Source organism: Cibotium barometz, chromosome 53 (genome assembly GCF_041138505.1).
Source record: "Cibotium barometz isolate CiBa-2024 chromosome 53, ASM4113850v1, whole genome shotgun sequence".
Taxonomy (NCBI): domain Eukaryota; kingdom Viridiplantae; phylum Streptophyta; class Polypodiopsida; order Cyatheales; family Cibotiaceae; genus Cibotium; species Cibotium barometz.
This window is the reverse complement of record NC_141098.1, coordinates 16,177,012-16,197,378: the sequence shown is the minus strand read 5'-3', so window position 1 is coordinate 16,197,378 and position 20,367 is coordinate 16,177,012. Positions and strand designations below refer to the sequence as shown.

Here is a 20,367-nt window from a genome sequence, read left to right as displayed (position 1 = left end):
AGACCATCTTGGCTAGCCCATCCCCAAAGCTATCGATCCAAAATGATCGTGCGTTCGAATCAAAAAAAAAAAAAAAACCAGCAAATTCTCATTAGGCCAATGCCTCAATTTATAGAGTTTACATCCAAGCATCTAATCCCACTGATCTCTCCTTGATTCACTCCACCTCTTCCCAGAATATCTCCACACCTCCTAAATCTCCTCATGCTACTCTTTATTCTCTCCTAGTAGATACTTCTCACCTTTTTACAGCTTCTTTCACATTTACAGATTCTCTTTTACAGCCTCTTGCTAGGGGCTTGTTCCCGCACACACCCTATTCACTTGTATATTTCAACATAGTGGACCAAACGGAGGGACACCTCTCCGCCAAGGGCAAGCAAAGACAATAGTACTCTCAGCCAAGGGGCAAGAGAAGGAGGCAAAAGCACTGCAAAAGGAGGGCGACCAGACCAGCATGAAAAGGACAGCCATCTAAAGATCAACGCACATCATCAAGGCAACCCATTGAGCCAAAACACAGCCCATCTTCAGGGCAGCAAAACGCACATCAGCCAGGGGCAACCTGTAGGACAGTAAAACACACCAAAAAGGGCACCCAAATCAGGTACCATCTAGGCGGCTTTGTGAGCAGCCTAATGCATAGCTGAAGGGGATCCAAAACAGTCCAAGAAGATTGAGGTATTCTGCAGTCCAGCGGACAGCAGGTAAGTTAAGTCTTGTACCTCATTCTCTTGCAAGCAATAAAGCAGCTGAAGGGGCCCGTTGAGAGGGTGGATTGGGATCCAATCTGGTGTTCATATGTACTTCTCTCGACCCCAAACTTTGCAATTCAATTTTCAGCAAGTGTGAAGCATCAATATTGTATCATGAAAACACTTTTGCAAAGCAAGTGCATGTTACATTAGTATCATAGCTTCAAGCTTTGATAAGAAAAGGTGTTTTTTGTTTCCTTTGGTTAAGGTGGTCTCGGGTATTCCTGCTTTCTCTGCCCACACCACCCTTGCTCATCCTGTAGGGATGAAGCCCTTGCCATTGCCTTGACCAAGAGGTGTTGAGGCTATTTGTGTGGTTGGTTTACATTCTTCGGGGAGCACACCCCGAGAACTGAAGTGGCTGCCATCCCTTGAAGGGTGGTAGCGTTTTAGGAAGCCTCCAAAAGAGCCCCATACACCTCTAGTGGATGGTCTTATTGCTCGGACACGAACATGAATACGAACACTCCCACTATGAGTAACGAAGAAGAGAGGGAGCAACCAGTTTCCCGGATCTCTACAAGCAGCCTCTACTTTGAGTGTTCCACCTTCCAAGGATACCTACATGGCTATGATGCAATGTATGCTTCACTCCACATTATAGTCAGTACTTCTTTTTTTCCTGGAAAAAGATCCTTCAATTAGTTAAAGAGAAAATAGCCACAAAGAGCTAAGTACAACCATGAAGGGCTAAATACAAACTTGCCTCATATAAGGGCGGGAAACAAGTGATCATAAGGGGGAGAGATGCTTCGCCTTCGGTTGGCCGCTCTATGAGGAGAAGGTTATCTCATACAGGGGGAGGGGGGGGAAGCAACCACACAGGTGGTCTTCTGTAGTGCCAAATGGGGTCACCGCCTCTATCAGTGAAGAAAGGGCCAGGCCTCCAAAGTTTCAAGAAGGCTTTCCGCCACTTCTGCATGCGGTCAGAAACTCCCTGCAGCTTCCCCCACTGACCGCGGAGGGTGTGAATGATGTCGAGCCATATGCTCTTGATGGTCTCAGCTGGCAGAGTGTGGGTACTCTCGATGGCCTCGCTACATCTAACATGCCAGATGTGTCAGGCTACTATGCTACTGCAAATCTCCCAGCGCTGGCATGAGCCTGGACGCCAAACACCTACAGGTGGGGCTATGACGGGTACTACTGCAATATGATGGTGGGAGACCTGAAGGGCACGGCCTCCCCCATCCTCCTCGTAAGTCCTGACCACTCTAGCCTCGGTTGCCCAAGCGACAGTACCCCAAGTGATAATCTGGGTCGTTGCCTTGTCCATAGCAAAGATGCGGAGAATTCGTTGCCAAATCTGCTAAGCCTTCGGGCAATCTCAAAGGCAATGTCGCTGAGACTCTTGGGGGTGGCCGCACCTCGGGCAAGCCGACTGCCAGCGAAGTACCCATTGCCAGACTCCTGTGTGCCATCAACCAGAGGAATAGAGTGATCTTCCTCGGCCGAAAGCTGTCCCAAAGCCTCTTCTAGAAATTTGAAAGGAAGCCTTGCTATAGGCCCTGAGACTGCCAGTGTGCTGCTGTGCTGGTGTGCCATCTATCTCCGATATCTGGATGTATATGCAAAGAAAGGAGCATCCAGAGTCTCCACCCGATCTGTGGGATCATGCCACCTCCTCTCGAGGGTCCCATTGCAACCGTGTGAGAGGTCGACACTCCCAAATCCATAATTGCAAAGATCTCTCCTTGGTCACCTTGGCCGGTGCTGGATCTATGTGCCGTGCACGTCATAGTGACAGGGGAACGGCGGGACGCCCACGTGGGACGTGGGAACGTCGTCCCGACTAACTGCAGTTGCGTAACGGCGGCGGGATGGCCTGGGGGACGGGATGGCCGGGACGTGACCAGGGGATGGGTGTCCCCGCTCGGGGGGACGGGGGGACGTTGTCAGCCGGGGACGGGGGGACGTCTGCGACGGCGTAACGGCTACAAATTTGAGCTGTTTTTTTTTGGGTAACGGCTACTAGTCGTTTTGGCGGCTGGCCGTTTGAGAGTTTGAGAGAGAGAGAGAGAGAGCTGCCATATGCTATATAATGGGCTTCCTGCTACTCCTCTTCTACTCGAGCCTTCCAACTTCCAAGACTTGAGTACCTCTAGGCTCTCCACCATCTCCCTCTCCTACTCAAGCTTTCCTCTCCACTATCTCCCTCTCCTACTCCACCACCTTCCTCTCCACCCTCTCCTACACTCCACCACCTTCGATCTTCCCTCTACCTCTTCTCCTACTCTACCCTCTAAGCTCTCTCCACCCTCTTCTACTACACTACTTCAATCTTCCCTCTACCTCTTCTCCTACTCTACCCTCTAAGCTCTCTCCACCCTCTTCTACTAGACTACTACTAAGTTACTAACTATTCATGGCATCCTCTTCTCGTGCGGGCGGTAGGAGTAGAACGGATGGGTGGTCATGGTGGGATGAGGTCAACTTCGAGCCTCCTACTCATGCGGGGGGTGCACATCCATGGGCATGCAAGCTTTGCCCATATAAGCGTGTGGGTGGGGCCAATAGGGTGAGGGCCCATTTGTTGCATGGGCCCGGTCATGAGGTGAAATTTTGTGAGTAGGTCACACCGGAGATAAGAAAGGAGCTTCTTGCAAAGCTTGCCGCCCATCAAGCTTTGAGTGCAAGCCAAAGGGTGCGTGGAGTGGATCCCAACACTTATGTCACTCCAACCCAAACATCAGGTTCTACATCGGGTGGTGGTGCATCTTCATCTACCCCTCTAGCACGTCCTCCTCGTGGCACTACTCGAGGCTTCACACAAGCCGCCTTCTCAATGCCGCAACCTAGTCCACCCTCTCTCTCTCGTCGGCAAAGTACTCTTGAGGGGAGTTGGGATCCCAAAAAGAAGGAGGAGGTTGATGCCGCGGTGGCCCGCTTCTTTTTTCATGACCACATTGCTTTTCGTGTGGCACGGTACGTATTTCACTCATATGATTTCATCATCATGTCTCACGGGTCACCATTTTGCCATTCTAATTACTTACCCTCTTTTTTTTTGAAATGATAAATAGGTCCGACTACTTCAAAATGATGGTGAAGAAGATTGGTGAGTACGGTCCTCACTACACACCTCCATCCTCCGAAACCTTGCGGACCACTATGCTTGACAAGGAGAAACGCCTTGTTGAGCAAGCGGCGACAAACACAAAGAGACAATGGGCTCACAATGGAGTCTCTTTGATTGCAGACGGATGGAGTGACACGCGGAAAAGGTCTATCCATGGCCTTGTGGCATACTCACGGGGGGGGATGTACTTTGTCTCCTCACATGATGCTTCAGGGACGGGAAAGAGTGCGGATGTACTTGCTGCTGAGTGGAGTAGTGCTGTCGAGATTATCGGCCTTGAATGTGTGATCGGTTGTTGTTATTGATTGATTAATCTTGATTCTTTACTCCTCTAAAATTAACAATTTTGAGTGTCGTCCCCACCCCCCGTCCCCGTTCCCTACCTTTAGCCGTCCCCGTCCCCCGTCCCCCTCCCCCTCCCCTGGTAACTATGGTGCACGTGCCGGAAAACCAATCACCCTCGCCCTCTACAAGGTGTAGCCTCTGAAATCCTCCAAGGGGTGCTCTGATCTCTCTAATCTGCCATGTAATCCAATAGAAAAAGTGAGCAGACAATTGTCCTCATCTGCTCCATAGACCGTCACATAGTTGCCAGGCGTTTCAGAAACGACAGGTATGAAACGGGTTTCATACGTTTTGAAACGTTTCATAAAAGGTAAGAAACGGGTAAAAAAAGGTTTCATACAAAACAGAAAAAACATGTATATTTTTTACTTGAAATATACAAAAGAAAAAAATATTGACAGAACTTTTAAGAGACCACATTGAATTCATTTCAATAAAAACAGAATACATGTAAGATATGATGATATCACAAATCACGTGGGTGATCACTGATGACTAAACAAAAATCAAAAAGCATCACCACGTGGGTGATGATTCATGACTCTAAATCCAAGATCAAAATAAATAACATGTCCAAAGTTCAAACTAAATAACATGTCCAAATAAAATGATACTGGCAGCTGCTAGCTACTATCTGCATCCTCATCTGCATCCTCATGCTCATCCTCATCTGCATCTTCTGCCTCTGCAGCCTCACTCTCAAGGTCACTGCCGGTAGCCGAGTCCTCAAAGGCCTCATCCTCTAGAGGTGCAGGTGCACCACTAGTACTAGCCTCTCGAGAAGATCGTGTAGTGCGAGCCGGAGCCATGATCTCCTCACAGAGCATAGAATAGATGTCTCTCTCCTCCTGAGGAATGTCGAGAATCTCCTTGCACTTCATGATATCAATCTTGTCTGGATTCACTTGGCGAGGCTCAGTGGGATGACCCTTTTGTTCTAGCAATCGGAGATTGCAATGACAAAAGACAAGCCTCTCCAATTGTGCTGAGGACAGTCTATTTCTCTTTTTCGTGTGAAAAAGAGCCCATGTACTCCAGTTTCTCTCACAAGGCCCTGAACTACAATCCTGGGAGAGAACTCTCAGTGCAATCCGTCTCTACATTGCACAAAAAAGAATGTTAAGTTAGAGTCAAAAAGACAGTAGCATTTGAATGTAGATTTTGAAAGAATAGGACTCACGAGACAAAGATACAAGATTCAAGAATCAAGAAACCTTACCAAGTTGGGTGTCCCAATACCGTATTTCTCCCACCAAGACACTGGCTCCAACTGTGTCTCCCTGAGCAATGCAGTAGCTCGCCCAAACATATGGCTACCATTGCGGTAAATGAGAAGCTCATCCTCGAGCTTTCTCATCAGCTGTATATCACCTCCCACTCCCACCAACTTGGTAATGTACTCGATCCATCCTGACTCTAGCTCCTCATTGAGGTATTGCTCCTCATTCCTCCAAAGGGGATGCAAAATGTGAGCAACAGCATGGATTGGCCTATGAAACCAATCCCAACGCCGATTCCAGATCTCCTTAATATCTTGAACTCTGCATGTAACATGTGACACACATAAGAGATCAAGATTTATAAAATAACTCAAAGACTAAAGTTAAAGCCCAAGGGTGAGCACCTGTCACGCGACAAGGTAGTGAAATCATTGAGAGCTTCACCGATTCTGTCCATGAACTCATAAAGCAGCCCAATGGTACTTCCCTCCATGTCTGTGAGCCGAAGGACACTATACATGGGCTGAAGTGCCTTCACAAGTCCCTCTGCATCTTGCCACCAAGTATCTCTCATGACCATACGAGAGAATGCTATAGACTTGGGCTCATCCTTGTCCTCCCATGCTGTCCATTCACAACACACAACAGTGCGTAATAAGCCATGTCGCACTCTCACTAGTCTCTCCACCACAATAAACATATATGCAAACCGAGTTTTGGAGGGCTTTAGAAGCTCAAGATCACTATTGGCCCTGTACATGCTCAAAACCTTTGGCCTCTTTGTGACAAAGTTCACCATGGTAGATGCAGCTGAAAATACATGGCTCACCCAATCAAGCTTTCCCACATCCTCAATCATCAAGTCAAGGCTGTGTGCTGCACAAGGTGTCCACACAATCTTGGGGAACTCCTCCTCTAACATCCTGCCCATGGATACACAATTGAACCCATTGTCCGTGATCACCTGCACAATGTTATCAGGCCCAATTTCATTGATTGCCTGGCGCATGTGGGACATAATGAACTCCCCTGTAACCACTATCCCTGGCACCGATGCATCTATGGCACGAATGAACATTGTGCCTTTGGAGGAGGACACAAGAATGTTGTACACATTTCTCTTCCGCGCATCTTTCCATCCATCACAAAGCAAAGTACAACCATACTTTGCCCAAGTGGCCTTGAGAGGCTCCATCTCCATCTCCACAGCCAGTTGCTCCTTGCGAAGCTCAGTAGTGCGCAATGTCTCGTAGGAGGGGCCATCCCACTCACACCCACCAATGCGGGAGATAGCTCTCATTGCCTTCTTCCATCGAGGAGTCCTGACAATGTGGAAGGATAATCCACATTGAATAAACAACTTCATCAACTCCCTCGTTGCCTCTTTCGTGGCAGCCTTTTGCATCCCTGCCTGTACATGTCCTTTCTTGAACACTGGAAGACTAGTTCTTTTGGCTCGAGGTGCCGAGCTAGAACCACCTGCAACACCACCTGCAACCTCACCACTGGTATCTTCCTCTCTCATACTGCGAGTCCTCTTGGAGACACTTTGACGTGCTTCAGGCTCTCCCAGATTGGGGATATCCTCAAGGGGGATACCTAGCTGCATGGCCTTCCAAGCCTTGAGGCTATCATAGATTTCTTGTGGCACATGCTTACATGGCCCAATGCCGAAACCCTTTGTTTGTGAGAAATGTGCCTTCAACCTGGTGACACTGCCATGGTGCTTATCAGCACAAAAGTTGCATTTCCACTTTCAGGAGCCTGAGCCACCATATCTAGACTCGAAGGTGACATTGTTCCAAAGAGAATCACCTGTTTGAGGCATCCTACAAGACGAGGATAAATGCAGATTGTTGGCCCTGCAAGTGCGACACCGTGGAAGATATGCCATAAATATTGATGGAAGAGAAAAAAGTGTGCTGTTTTGTGAGTTGTGCAGAGAAAACCAACTTAAAGCAAAACAGGACTTTACCCCTTTGGAAGACCTCCACAAGGCCCAAGGACACCAAGAGCTGGGGGTCGACAGATGCGATGGAAGGACAAGAAGGATGGCACGCAAATCGGCGAACTCGCATGCGGCGGCCACTGGGAAGCGTGATAATATGCGCCGTACGAATCCAGGAAAGAAACGTTTTTTAAGGTTTTTAAAAACTGCATGTTTTATGAAACGCGTTTCATACTGTACGAAACGTTTAGAAACGTTTCGTACGTTTCAAAAGTGTATGAAACGCGTTTCTATGCAACACTGCTCGTCCCACCAAGTAGCATTCTGTAAGATCCCTGTTCCCACCGAGCAACGGATTCGGGGTACTGACAGCGGAAGTAGCGCTTCTCGCGCGGGACAGGGGTCCCACACTCGGGGCCTCGCCCACGGATATCCGGATAAGAGACTAATCCGTCGGTTGTTCCAAAACCGAACCCGGAAAAACTTCCTTTACCGGAAAGCACGGGCGATTCCACCAGGATAACTTTTTACTCTAACGTAGTCAAGATCATTTCTGATCGAGATGATCCGATTACATCTATAAGATACTTAGTCAGTTCAAGGAAGAAACTTGCACTTGGATCATTGGGATCAACGCTTTTTTCCCCATTCAAGAGGCACAGCCGTTGATTCCTATCCATAGAACAGTTACTGTCCGGGATTTATTTATTTTTTTTTTCTATCGTAAAAACAAAAGTTTGAGTCTCGGTTTATGGATCCATCAGTCCAGCCTAACCCCATCCGATCCCATGGGTTAGCCAACCGCCCAACCACTGTAGTGATGGGATCCAATTAAAAATTTGGTTAGGTTTTGTCCCGGGTACCAGGGAAAAGAGTTCCAAGGCCCCCTAGCCGGAGGTTCATGCAAAATAAAACTAGTCACACCACTCACACACCCAATATGAAATTGCCTTTTTCAATCAGATTCAACCAGTTTAAAACAATCCTTTAATAAAACCATAGTATCACTGATCACAATCTTCCAATTTATCCCATTGATTCTTAATTTTCCATCATTCCTTCATCAGAGTATATATGGCATCATTGGCAACTAGAACGCTCAGGGGCCGTTTCGATAGTTCCTAGCCTTTAATAATTTTCCATCATTCCTTCATCAGAGTATATATGGCATCATTGGCAACTAGAACGCTCAGGGGCCGTTTCGATAGTTCCTAGCCTTTAATACTTGGCAATATAATCACTTATCAAGATGGACTCTCGTTGAAGATCAGCAAGATCAACCAACAGATCCATATAAGGGGCCATGGACTCATCCATTGAAGACCAGCAAGGTCAATCAACCAGATCCATGCCCGATTCAGAAAACAACTCCAACTCTGTTCCAATATCTTCCTCGACGCACGCGTGGGTATCCTAGGCGACCCAGAGCCCGAGCACCGTATGGTCAGCACCCTCTAGGATCCTTCGCAGGTAACCTAGCGCTTCACGCATAGGCCGCTTCCTTGGCCCCTCATCCACCGTACCGGAAGCTCACCATTTTAATCGCACCGAGGCTGGTCAAGACCTCGGCCGACCTTGCTACGCGAGACGTCCTTCATTGACTCCCCGTCAGCAGTTGCAACTTTACCATCACGACTTTAATCACAAGACGGTCAAAATGCTCCCCCCAGCATTCTTGACATAAAACAATCATTTACAAACAGCATTTACAAACAGCATTTACAAACAGTTTACAATACAATTTCTATTTTAACTTTCATTTTTCCACATTATCCCTCATCAATCTACATTACTTATTCCATATTCCATTTATATGTATACTCATCCCATCACATCATTTCTATCTCATCACTTCAGATTCCCTCACATCATATATCGCATATTCACATCCATACATCTACATCTATATGCGTACATTCACATCTACATACATACATCTACATCTCTATGCATACATCTACATCCACATTCACATTCACCTCCATACATCTACATCTATATGCATACATCTACCTCCACATTCACATCCACATCTATACATCTACATCTACATGCATACATCCACCTCTACATCCACATCTACATCTATACACCTACATCTACATGCATACATCCACATCTCCATTCGTATCTACATCTACATCTATACATCTACATCTACATGCATCCATCCACCTCCACTTCCACATCTATATCTATACATCTACATCTACATGTATACATCCACATCTCCATTCACATCTACATCTATACATCTACATCTACATGCATCCATCCACCTCCACATCCACATCTACATCTATACATCTACATCTATATGCATACATCCATATCTCCATTCCCATCTACATCTATACATCTACATCTACATGCATCCATCTACCTCCACATCCACATCTACATCTATACATCTACATCTACATGCATCCATCTACCTCCACATCCACATCTACATCTATACATCTACATCTACATGTATACATCCACCTCCACATCCACATCCGTATCTATACATCTACATCTACATGTATACATCCACATCCACATCTATACATCTACATCTACATGCATACATCCACATCTCCATTCACATCTACATCTATACATCTACATCTACATGCATCCATCCACCTCCATATCCACATCTACATCTATACATCTACATCTACATGCAAACATCCACATCTCCATGCATGATAAAATTCTTTTAATTAATCTAGGATGATAGTTCCTAGAATATGGTAGAAAGTCCTCTTTTTATGCTTTGAATGAATTTATTTTATGCGTAATTTCTATAAAAATTTTGCCATAGCTCCGCTACTATGACTGATAAATCTCAATTTTTTTCTAAGGGATAAAGCTCATTATTAAAGAAATAATTAGAATGGTCTCTAATTGGATCATCAATCCATAATGGTCTCTAATTGGATCATTAAGAAAACAATTAGAATGGTCTCTAATTGGATCATCAATCCATAATGGTCTCTAATTGGATCATTAAGAAAATAATTAGAATGGTCTCTAATTGGATCATCAATCCATAATGGTCTCTAATTGGATCATTAAGAAAACAATTAGAATGGTCTCTAATTGGGTCATCAATCCATAATGGATTGAATCATCAATGTGCATAAACTAAAAGCATAGCAAAAAGCCATTAATTTGGCCTCAAGAATAGCTTAATCTTGGATTAAGGAAAAGCTTTATGAAAAGCTTCATTTGGATTGAGAATGGGTCATGAGTATGACCATTTCTTGAGTGAGAGAGAGAAATTATAAAAACCATTAGAATTTAAATATAAGTGGAAATTAACTTCTATAGCATTTATTAAATTATGTACCTCTTCACTACTATTCACCAATTAACTTCATTAGCATTTAAAAAAAAACCATACCAATTAAACTTCTCAAGCTTGAGAGGGGTTGAGAAGAGAGAATCATTGAGAAATCATAGAAAAGATCGAAATTCAATATACTTACCTTATGATTTGCTTGATTCTTTATTCACGGTAGAGGCCCCCAACCAATCAATTGGTTTAGTATGTTGATGGAGCCACCAATGGAGATTGAAGAAAGAGAGAGGTATCAAAAACTAGTGAATTATTAAAGAATTCACAGTTCTTGGCTTAGGTAGAGTAGAGTAACAAGGCATAAGACACTATATATTTTAGCTTAGGTGGAGTAGAGTAACAAAGCATAAGACTCTATCTAATTTGGCTTAGGTGGAGTAGAGTAACAAAGCATAAGACTATATCTAATTTGGCTTAGGTGGAGTAGAGTAACAAGGCATAAGAGACTATATATTTTGGCTTAGGTGGAGTAGAGTAACAAAGCATAAGAGACTATGTATTTTGGCTTAGGTGGAGTAGAGTAACAAAGCATAAGAGACTATATATTTTGGCTTAGGTGGAGTAGAGTAACAAAGCATAAGAGACTATGTATTTTGGCTTAGGTGGAGTAGAGTAACAAAGCATAAGAGACTATGTTTTTTTTCAACAAGGGGAGGCTTCTATTTATAGGAAAATTTGAGCTCCTAACCAAACAAACTGATTCTAGAATTTTCTAAGTCAGTTTGGTCACTTTTTGACCATTTTTAGGTCAGTTAAGCTAACTTTCTGGAACTAGACTTGAATGAGGAGAGAGGAGAGATGAAATATCTCAATTTTTATGAGTTTAAAACTCATTCAAGCATGTGAAATATGCACCTCCTTTAAAGAATTCCCCTTCCTTACATATGTGTCAAAATTGTATTGCTCATAGTTTTTTACTAATAAACCTTGTACATTTTCAACTCTTCATCTTATGTGAAATATGCACCTCCTTTAAAGAACTCCTCTTCCTTACATATGAGTTTATTTACTAATAAACCTTGTACATTTTCAACTCTTCATCTTATGTGAGCATTTACTCATTTTTGGGTATCTTCTTTTACAATTTGGATTTATCTCCTCCCTACACATGGATTGATGCTATTGGCCCATAGAAACCTTAATTGGACCATAGTCTAAAGATTTCTGAAAATCTAGGCCCTTAGACTAAGGTTCTTTATACCTATTTTCAATTAATTCCAATTGCACATTGGAAATTTCTTTTTGAATTTCTATTTCACGGGAACTTATTTTAATAAGATGAGTTATTTTTCTATCCAAAAATATTCATAATCTGAATATTCTCTCTCTAGAATATTTTCTCTCTCTAGGTTAAAACAGTTAGAAACAAGGTCTTTATATTTCTGAAGAGGGATTGATTACGGGGGAAGATACTAGACATCAAAAAGGGGGTTGGGGGAGGAATCTTACATTCTACCCCACTTAAAAAACGCGAGATGTCCTCATCTCGCAACTTGGGATAATTTCGCAAGATGCACGAATATGAGACTTAGAGAAAATTTTTAATCAAGATTAACCACCAAGAAAAGTCTTAAAGAGAGCAAGATTCAAAATAAGAACAAGATTTAAACTTTACTCATTCACGGGACTTATACAGTAAAGATAGAAGAACTCTTTACACTTCCATAAGCCCATCCATCATATGGTCACAAAAGCAGTCCTCACAAGCTGCACAAGTATAGGGTAACTCATCTATGGGAATGATTCTGCTGGTTATTGCCGCACCTATCTTAGTGGTATGAGGTGATCTAACAAAAGGACCTCTGAGAGGCAAGCCAAAAATGGGGTAAAGGCATATCTTCTCATGAGGAAGAAAACATGCCAGTAAAAAGACCCGCTCAGAAAACCCAAGATGCCTTGATCTCATGACACAGTAGTATCGGGGACCCAAACCCAAAGCTTCAATAACCATGGCCAAGCGGACATTGTTACGAAAGTGTTGCTGACCCCAGGGTGTTACCCTAGTTATGTTTTGATAGGTCCGCCATTTGGTCTGCGCTACAGAAGTTCCTAGGTGAGGAAAAAGTGAGCGCTCATACTGTTCTATAAAGTCTTTCTTCACAGACTCTCTTGCGTCTTGAAGGTGAGAAATCATCAGGGATAAAACTAATTCCTGTTGCCAAGCCATGAAGGAGATTAAGAAAGAAAGGAGATTGATGGGAGTAAGATTACTGTGAGCGGCAAGTAAAAGTTACGACTTATATAAAGGAAGGAGCTAGCGTAACCTAGAAGCCAACGGTAACTTGCCACTGAAGTTTTACCGTCTTTCCATGATTTGGGTTTGGCACATTTTTCTATAGAAGGCATTAAGAATTTTGAGATGAGGAGATAAAAGAAACTTGTAGGCTAAGTCACCTACTTTCATTGAGAATTCAGATATAAGGATCACAATATCTGGGCGATAACTTCTTATACTCCCAAGAGATAAAGAACTTCTTTTGGGCCGTACTCGAATGAAAACCAAAACCTTGGTATCCAAAACACCGATTCTCACTTCTAAACTCATTGTTCTAAATCCTTAAAACAGGTGGGACTCCTGAGAGTATTCTAGGGAAAGGGTCTTCCTTTTTTTAAACAGAAACTTTCTTTTATTTTAGAGAGGGAATAATTATAAGATCAGAAAGGGAGATTCTTACTCCTGTATACCTCGAAGGCTGGGGAGGAATCTTACATTCTACCCCACTTAAAAAGTGCGAGATGTCCTCATCTCGCAAGGTAGAGGATAACTCTTTTTCTTAAGATCCACTTTTATTCTGGGGTTCCTTATATTCTGGTCAACCCAACAGAACACTGGGATAATTATCCCTTATATAGAACTCATCATTAAATAACAATTCATTCAGATCATATCATTCATATCTTTAACATGATAAGGTCCATTAGACCGAAAAGTTTCCTTCGGAACATTCCTCCACGGAAATTTCAGTTAAGCAAGTTCTCAATTTGACATCCCTTAACTTGATCTACCGGTCAAGTATTAACAGTAGCAATCTGACAGCACAACCCACTAATCTCATAGTGATTTGCTGAATTCGTTATCATCATTCTAGTTATGAATATCATCACAAGGACTCGTCCCATTCCCCCTCATTGTGGTTTCATTATATTTCAACTAATTTTTAAAAATCAACATTTTTCAATCAGCATTTTCAATCAGAATCCAAATCAATTCATTCATTCTCAAACAGAATTAAAAATCATATCAATCACATTCGAAATCATCATCTAGATAGCATTAACGCTTATAATTTCAAGTCTTAGATTTACTCGTATATACTGTCAGTAAAGAGCTGCAGTATACTCTCGGTATATACGCGTAGTCACGGCCCTTGGAATTATAAGGTAAATACTATCATGTCTAGGCCTCAAGCAAGTCAGGGATTCTATATAATCGCGGTACTTCCATCTGGAGAACCAATTACCAAATTATGAATTTCAGTTTGAATATCAAATTGTATGAATTATATCACACAATTATAACCTTTTTGTAATTCTTGATAAATTTTTGACATATTTGTCTTCTCAGTTGATCTTTATTAACCTGGCTCTGATACCAACTGTAAGATCCCTGTTCCCACCGAGCAACGGATTCGGGGTACTGACAGCGGAAGTAGCGCTTCTCGCGCGGGACAGGGGTCCCACACTCGGGGCCTCGCCCACGGATATCCGGATAAGAGACTAATCCGTCGGTTGTTCCAAAACCGAACCCGGAAAAACTTCCTTTACCGGAAAGCACGGGCGATTCCACCAGGATAACTTTTTACTCTAACGTAGTCAAGATCATTTCTGATCGAGATGATCCGATTACATCTATAAGATACTTAGTCAGTTCAAGGAAGAAACTTGCACTTGGATCATTGGGATCAACGCTTTTTTCCCCATTCAAGAGGCACAGCCGTTGATTCCTATCCATAGAACAGTTACTGTCCGGGATTTATTTATTTATTTTTTCTATCGTAAAAACAAAAGTTTGAGTCTCGGTTTATGGATCCATCAGTCCAGCCTAACCCCATCCGATCCCATGGGTTAGCCAACCGCCCAACCACTGTAGTGATGGGATCCAATTAAAAATTTGGTTAGGTTTTGTCCCGGGTACCAGGGAAAAGAGTTCCAAGGCCCCCTAGCCGGAGGTTCATGCAAAATAAAACTAGTCACACCACTCACACACCCAATATGAAATTGCCTTTTTCAATCAGATTCAACCAGTTTAAAACAATCCTTTAATAAAACCATAGTATCACTGATCACAATCTTCCAATTTATCCCATTGATTCTTAATTTTCCATCATTCCTTCATCAGAGTATATATGGCATCATTGGCAACTAGAACGCTCAGGGGCCGTTTCGATAGTTCCTAGCCTTTAATAATTTTCCATCATTCCTTCATCAGAGTATATATGGCATCATTGGCAACTAGAACGCTCAGGGGCCGTTTCGATAGTTCCTAGCCTTTAATACTTGGCAATATAATCACTTATCAAGATGGACTCTCGTTGAAGATCAGCAAGATCAACCAACAGATCCATATAAGGGGCCATGGACTCATCCATTGAAGACCAGCAAGGTCAATCAACCAGATCCATGCCCGATTCAGAAAACAACTCCAACTCTGTTCCAATATCTTCCTCGACGCACGCGTGGGTATCCTAGGCGACCCAGAGCCCGAGCACCGTATGGTCAGCACCCTCTAGGATCCTTCGCAGGTAACCTAGCGCTTCACGCATAGGCCGCTTCCTTGGCCCCTCATCCACCGTACCGGAAGCTCACCATTTTAATCGCACCGAGGCTGGTCAAGACCTCGGCCGACCTTGCTACGCGAGACGTCCTTCATTGACTCCCCGTCAGCAGTTGCAACTTTACCATCACGACTTTAATCACAAGACGGTCAAAATGCTCCCCCCAGCATTCTTGACATAAAACAATCATTTACAAACAGCATTTACAAACAGCATTTACAAACAGTTTACAATACAATTTCTATTTTAACTTTCATTTTTCCACATTATCCCTCATCAATCTACATTACTTATTCCATATTCCATTTATATGTATACTCATCCCATCACATCATTTCTATCTCATCACTTCAGATTCCCTCACATCATATATCGCATATTCACATCCATACATCTACATCTATATGCGTACATTCACATCTACATACATACATCTACATCTCTATGCATACATCTACATCCACATTCACATTCACCTCCATACATCTACATCTATATGCATACATCTACCTCCACATTCACATCCACATCTATACATCTACATCTACATGCATACATCCACCTCTACATCCACATCTACATCTATACACCTACATCTACATGCATACATCCACATCTCCATTCGTATCTACATCTACATCTATACATCTACATCTACATGCATCCATCCACCTCCACTTCCACATCTATATCTATACATCTACATCTACATGTATACATCCACATCTCCATTCACATCTACATCTATACATCTACATCTACATGCATCCATCCACCTCCACATCCACATCTACATCTATACATCTACATCTATATGCATACATCCATATCTCCATTCCCATCTACATCTATACATCTACATCTACATGCATCCATCTACCTCCACATCCACATCTACATCTATACATCTACATCTACATGCATCCATCTACCTCCACATCCACATCTACATCTATACATCTACATCTACATGTATACATCCACCTCCACATCCACATCCGTATCTATACATCTACATCTACATGTATACATCCACATCCACATCTATACATCTACATCTACATGCATACATCCACATCTCCATTCACATCTACATCTATACATCTACATCTACATGCATCCATCCACCTCCATATCCACATCTACATCTATACATCTACATCTACATGCAAACATCCACATCTCCATGCATGATAAAATTCTTTTAATTAATCTAGGATGATAGTTCCTAGAATATGGTAGAAAGTCCTCTTTTTATGCTTTGAATGAATTTATTTTATGCGTAATTTCTATAAAAATTTTGCCATAGCTCCGCTACTATGACTGATAAATCTCAATTTTTTTCTAAGGGATAAAGCTCATTATTAAAGAAATAATTAGAATGGTCTCTAATTGGATCATCAATCCATAATGGTCTCTAATTGGATCATTAAGAAAACAATTAGAATGGTCTCTAATTGGATCATCAATCCATAATGGTCTCTAATTGGATCATTAAGAAAATAATTAGAATGGTCTCTAATTGGATCATCAATCCATAATGGTCTCTAATTGGATCATTAAGAAAACAATTAGAATGGTCTCTAATTGGGTCATCAATCCATAATGGATTGAATCATCAATGTGCATAAACTAAAAGCATAGCAAAAAGCCATTAATTTGGCCTCAAGAATAGCTTAATCTTGGATTAAGGAAAAGCTTTATGAAAAGCTTCATTTGGATTGAGAATGGGTCATGAGTATGACCATTTCTTGAGTGAGAGAGAGAAATTATAAAAACCATTAGAATTTAAATATAAGTGGAAATTAACTTCTATAGCATTTATTAAATTATGTACCTCTTCACTACTATTCACCAATTAACTTCATTAGCATTTAAAAAAAAACCATACCAATTAAACTTCTCAAGCTTGAGAGGGGTTGAGAAGAGAGAATCATTGAGAAATCATAGAAAAGATCGAAATTCAATATACTTACCTTATGATTTGCTTGATTCTTTATTCACGGTAGAGGCCCCCAACCAATCAATTGGTTTAGTATGTTGATGGAGCCACCAATGGAGATTGAAGAAAGAGAGAGGTATCAAAAACTAGTGAATTATTAAAGAATTCACAGTTCTTGGCTTAGGTAGAGTAGAGTAACAAGGCATAAGACACTATATATTTTAGCTTAGGTGGAGTAGAGTAACAAAGCATAAGACTCTATCTAATTTGGCTTAGGTGGAGTAGAGTAACAAAGCATAAGACTATATCTAATTTGGCTTAGGTGGAGTAGAGTAACAAGGCATAAGAGACTATATATTTTGGCTTAGGTGGAGTAGAGTAACAAAGCATAAGAGACTATGTATTTTGGCTTAGGTGGAGTAGAGTAACAAAGCATAAGAGACTATATATTTTGGCTTAGGTGGAGTAGAGTAACAAAGCATAAGAGACTATGTATTTTGGCTTAGGTGGAGTAGAGTAACAAAGCATAAGAGACTATGTTTTTTTTCAACAAGGGGAGGCTTCTATTTATAGGAAAATTTGAGCTCCTAACCAAACAAACTGATTCTAGAATTTTCTAAGTCAGTTTGGTCACTTTTTGACCATTTTTAGGTCAGTTAAGCTAACTTTCTGGAACTAGACTTGAATGAGGAGAGAGGAGAGATGAAATATCTCAATTTTTATGAGTTTAAAACTCATTCAAGCATGTGAAATATGCACCTCCTTTAAAGAATTCCCCTTCCTTACATATGTGTCAAAATTGTATTGCTCATAGTTTTTTACTAATAAACCTTGTACATTTTCAACTCTTCATCTTATGTGAAATATGCACCTCCTTTAAAGAACTCCTCTTCCTTACATATGAGTTTATTTACTAATAAACCTTGTACATTTTCAACTCTTCATCTTATGTGAGCATTTACTCATTTTTGGGTATCTTCTTTTACAATTTGGATTTATCTCCTCCCTACACATGGATTGATGCTATTGGCCCATAGAAACCTTAATTGGACCATAGTCTAAAGATTTCTGAAAATCTAGGCCCTTAGACTAAGGTTCTTTATACCTATTTCCAATTAATTCCAATTGCACATTGGAAATTTCTTTTTGAATTTCTATTTCACGGGAACTTATTTTAATAAGATGAGTTATTTTTCTATCCAAAAATATTCATAATCTGAATATTCTCTCTCTAGAATATTTTCTCTCTCTAGGTTAAAACAGTTAGAAACAAGGTCTTTATATTTCTGAAGAGGGATTGATTACGGGGGAAGATACTAGACATCAAAAAGGGGGTTGGGGGAGGAATCTTACACATTCGAAGCCGATTGCTTTGAACCCGAGTAAGCCATGATTTCTGCAAATTCGGGCAAAAAGTTGAATAGGCTTTCAAAGTTAACCATTACAGAGAAATGAGTCCTTTTTTTTTCTTGTGTTTAATGGGGAGAGACTGTGCAGTGTGCAGTCCAGATTGTGACATAGGTATTAAACAAAGAAAGAGAGAGAGAAGAAAGAGAAAAGCTTGCTGCCTTGCCTTTTAGATGAATGTAGTCACTGTGTGTACACTGTATAGTGTACACTGCAAGTATGCAAGGGCTGGTTGCCTGGCTGGGGCAACTGTACTATGTAGTACAGAACAGGCAAGACAGTACGGGCAGGACAGTACAGGCACTGGGGAGTCGTGGACAGCAACGGTGACTGGTACAGGCGTGAACTCCGAAATGCGACGGGCGAAAGGCGTACGGGACCCAGGTGCGAATTTCCGAAAAGCGACTGGCGCAAGGCTTATGGGATTCTATTTTTAAAAAAAATTTCCACGTCAGTAGCCTTCCCACGTGGGGGAACGGTAGGCTCGCGTTCCCTCTCCCGTTCCATCTCTCGTTCTGCCATCGTTCCCTGCCGTTCCACGTTTTTTCGACCACCTCAGCGTTCCAGCCCCCGTTTCCAACGTTCCACTGCTGGTTCAAGCGATGGGGGAACGCGTTCCACCGTTCCCAATGGGGGGAAACGGGGTTCCCCTGCTACTATGCTTTGCAAGGTTCATAACCCGCATCTGCACTTCCAAGGATCTTCATGGGTGATACCCGGTTATAAAGAGAAGCCAAGTGCTACCATATGCCTCTGGCCAGCGTCATGTGCTTTACGTGATTGATCACTTGTGGTGTGCAATTGAGGAAAATAAATGACCGGACCCTGGCGTTGACACGATCCCACATCTGTGCCTGTGCCTCTCGATCCTTCTTCATCGACAGTAACTCCCCTTCCTCTCTTCCGGCCTTGGAACCCCGACAACGATGAAATCAGCAAGGTCATATGACTCCAGCACGGACTCCATCATCACCTTCCAGATGCCGTAATTGTTCCCGTCCAACTGACGGTCCACCGGGATCGTGGGGAGAGTCGGAATCTTCACATGCTTCAACCTGCAAGTGGCTGTCCAGCACTTTAGCCCACCTTCCTCTAGCAACTTCTCTTCCCGAACAGTCCAAACAGTCCACCAATCAGCAACATAACTATCCCCCTCTTGCTCAGAAAACTCCCAAGATCTTTCAAGAGCCTAGGGCTCTGATACCATGTCAAAATACGCAGCGAAAATGATAGCCAAACTTGAGACCACAAGAGCAAGTAGAGTGCAGAAAATAGACAGCACAAGAAAGACAAAGAGATAGGCGTGTAACTCTTCTCTATATACAAGATCTCGAGGAAAACTGAAATGAATACAATGTGGGAATTATGGGGCCTATTTATATGGCCCCATGAGTGCAGTCGGCCAGCGCATAATGTCCCACCAGCCCTTCACGATTGGGCACAGCCAGTCGGCCAGCAGAGAAAAACACCACGACCCCTCCTGATCAAGTCGGCCAGCTCCAGGTACACAAGAGTGCAGTCGGCCAGCATCAGAGGCTCCAGCCAGC

General features: G+C 42.6%; 2 protein-coding genes across 2 annotated transcripts in view; one reads left to right on the top strand and one right to left on the bottom strand.

Annotated features, from left to right (window-relative positions):
* Positions 1-20,367, top strand: part of LOC147608355 (uncharacterized) — a 33,549-nt gene that overhangs the window by 9,894 nt on the left and 3,288 nt on the right. The gene's annotated exons all lie outside the window — the stretch shown is intronic.
* On the bottom strand, positions 4,584-6,335 carry LOC147608356 (uncharacterized). Its single transcript, XM_086789119.1, has 3 exons — positions 5,804-6,335; positions 5,399-5,720; positions 4,584-5,276 (listed from the first exon to the last, which is right to left on the bottom strand). The coding sequence occupies exons 1-3, from the start codon at positions 6,328-6,330 to the stop codon at positions 4,803-4,805; spliced, it is 1,323 nt and encodes a 440-aa protein (XP_086645245.1). The 5' UTR covers positions 6,331-6,335; the 3' UTR covers positions 4,584-4,802.

Coding starts and splice junctions, on each gene's coding strand:
- LOC147608356 (XM_086789119.1), bottom strand. CDS start 6,330: ATGGGCAGGATGTTAGAGGAGGAGTTCCCCAAGATTGTGTGGACACCT. Junction 5,721..5,803: donor ACTACCTTGTCGCGTGACAG/GTGCTCACCCTT, acceptor TGTTACATGCAG/AGTTCAAGATATTAAGGAGA. Junction 5,277..5,398: donor GTATTGGGACACCCAACTTG/GTAAGGTTTCTT, acceptor TGTGCAATGTAG/AGACGGATTGCACTGAGAGT.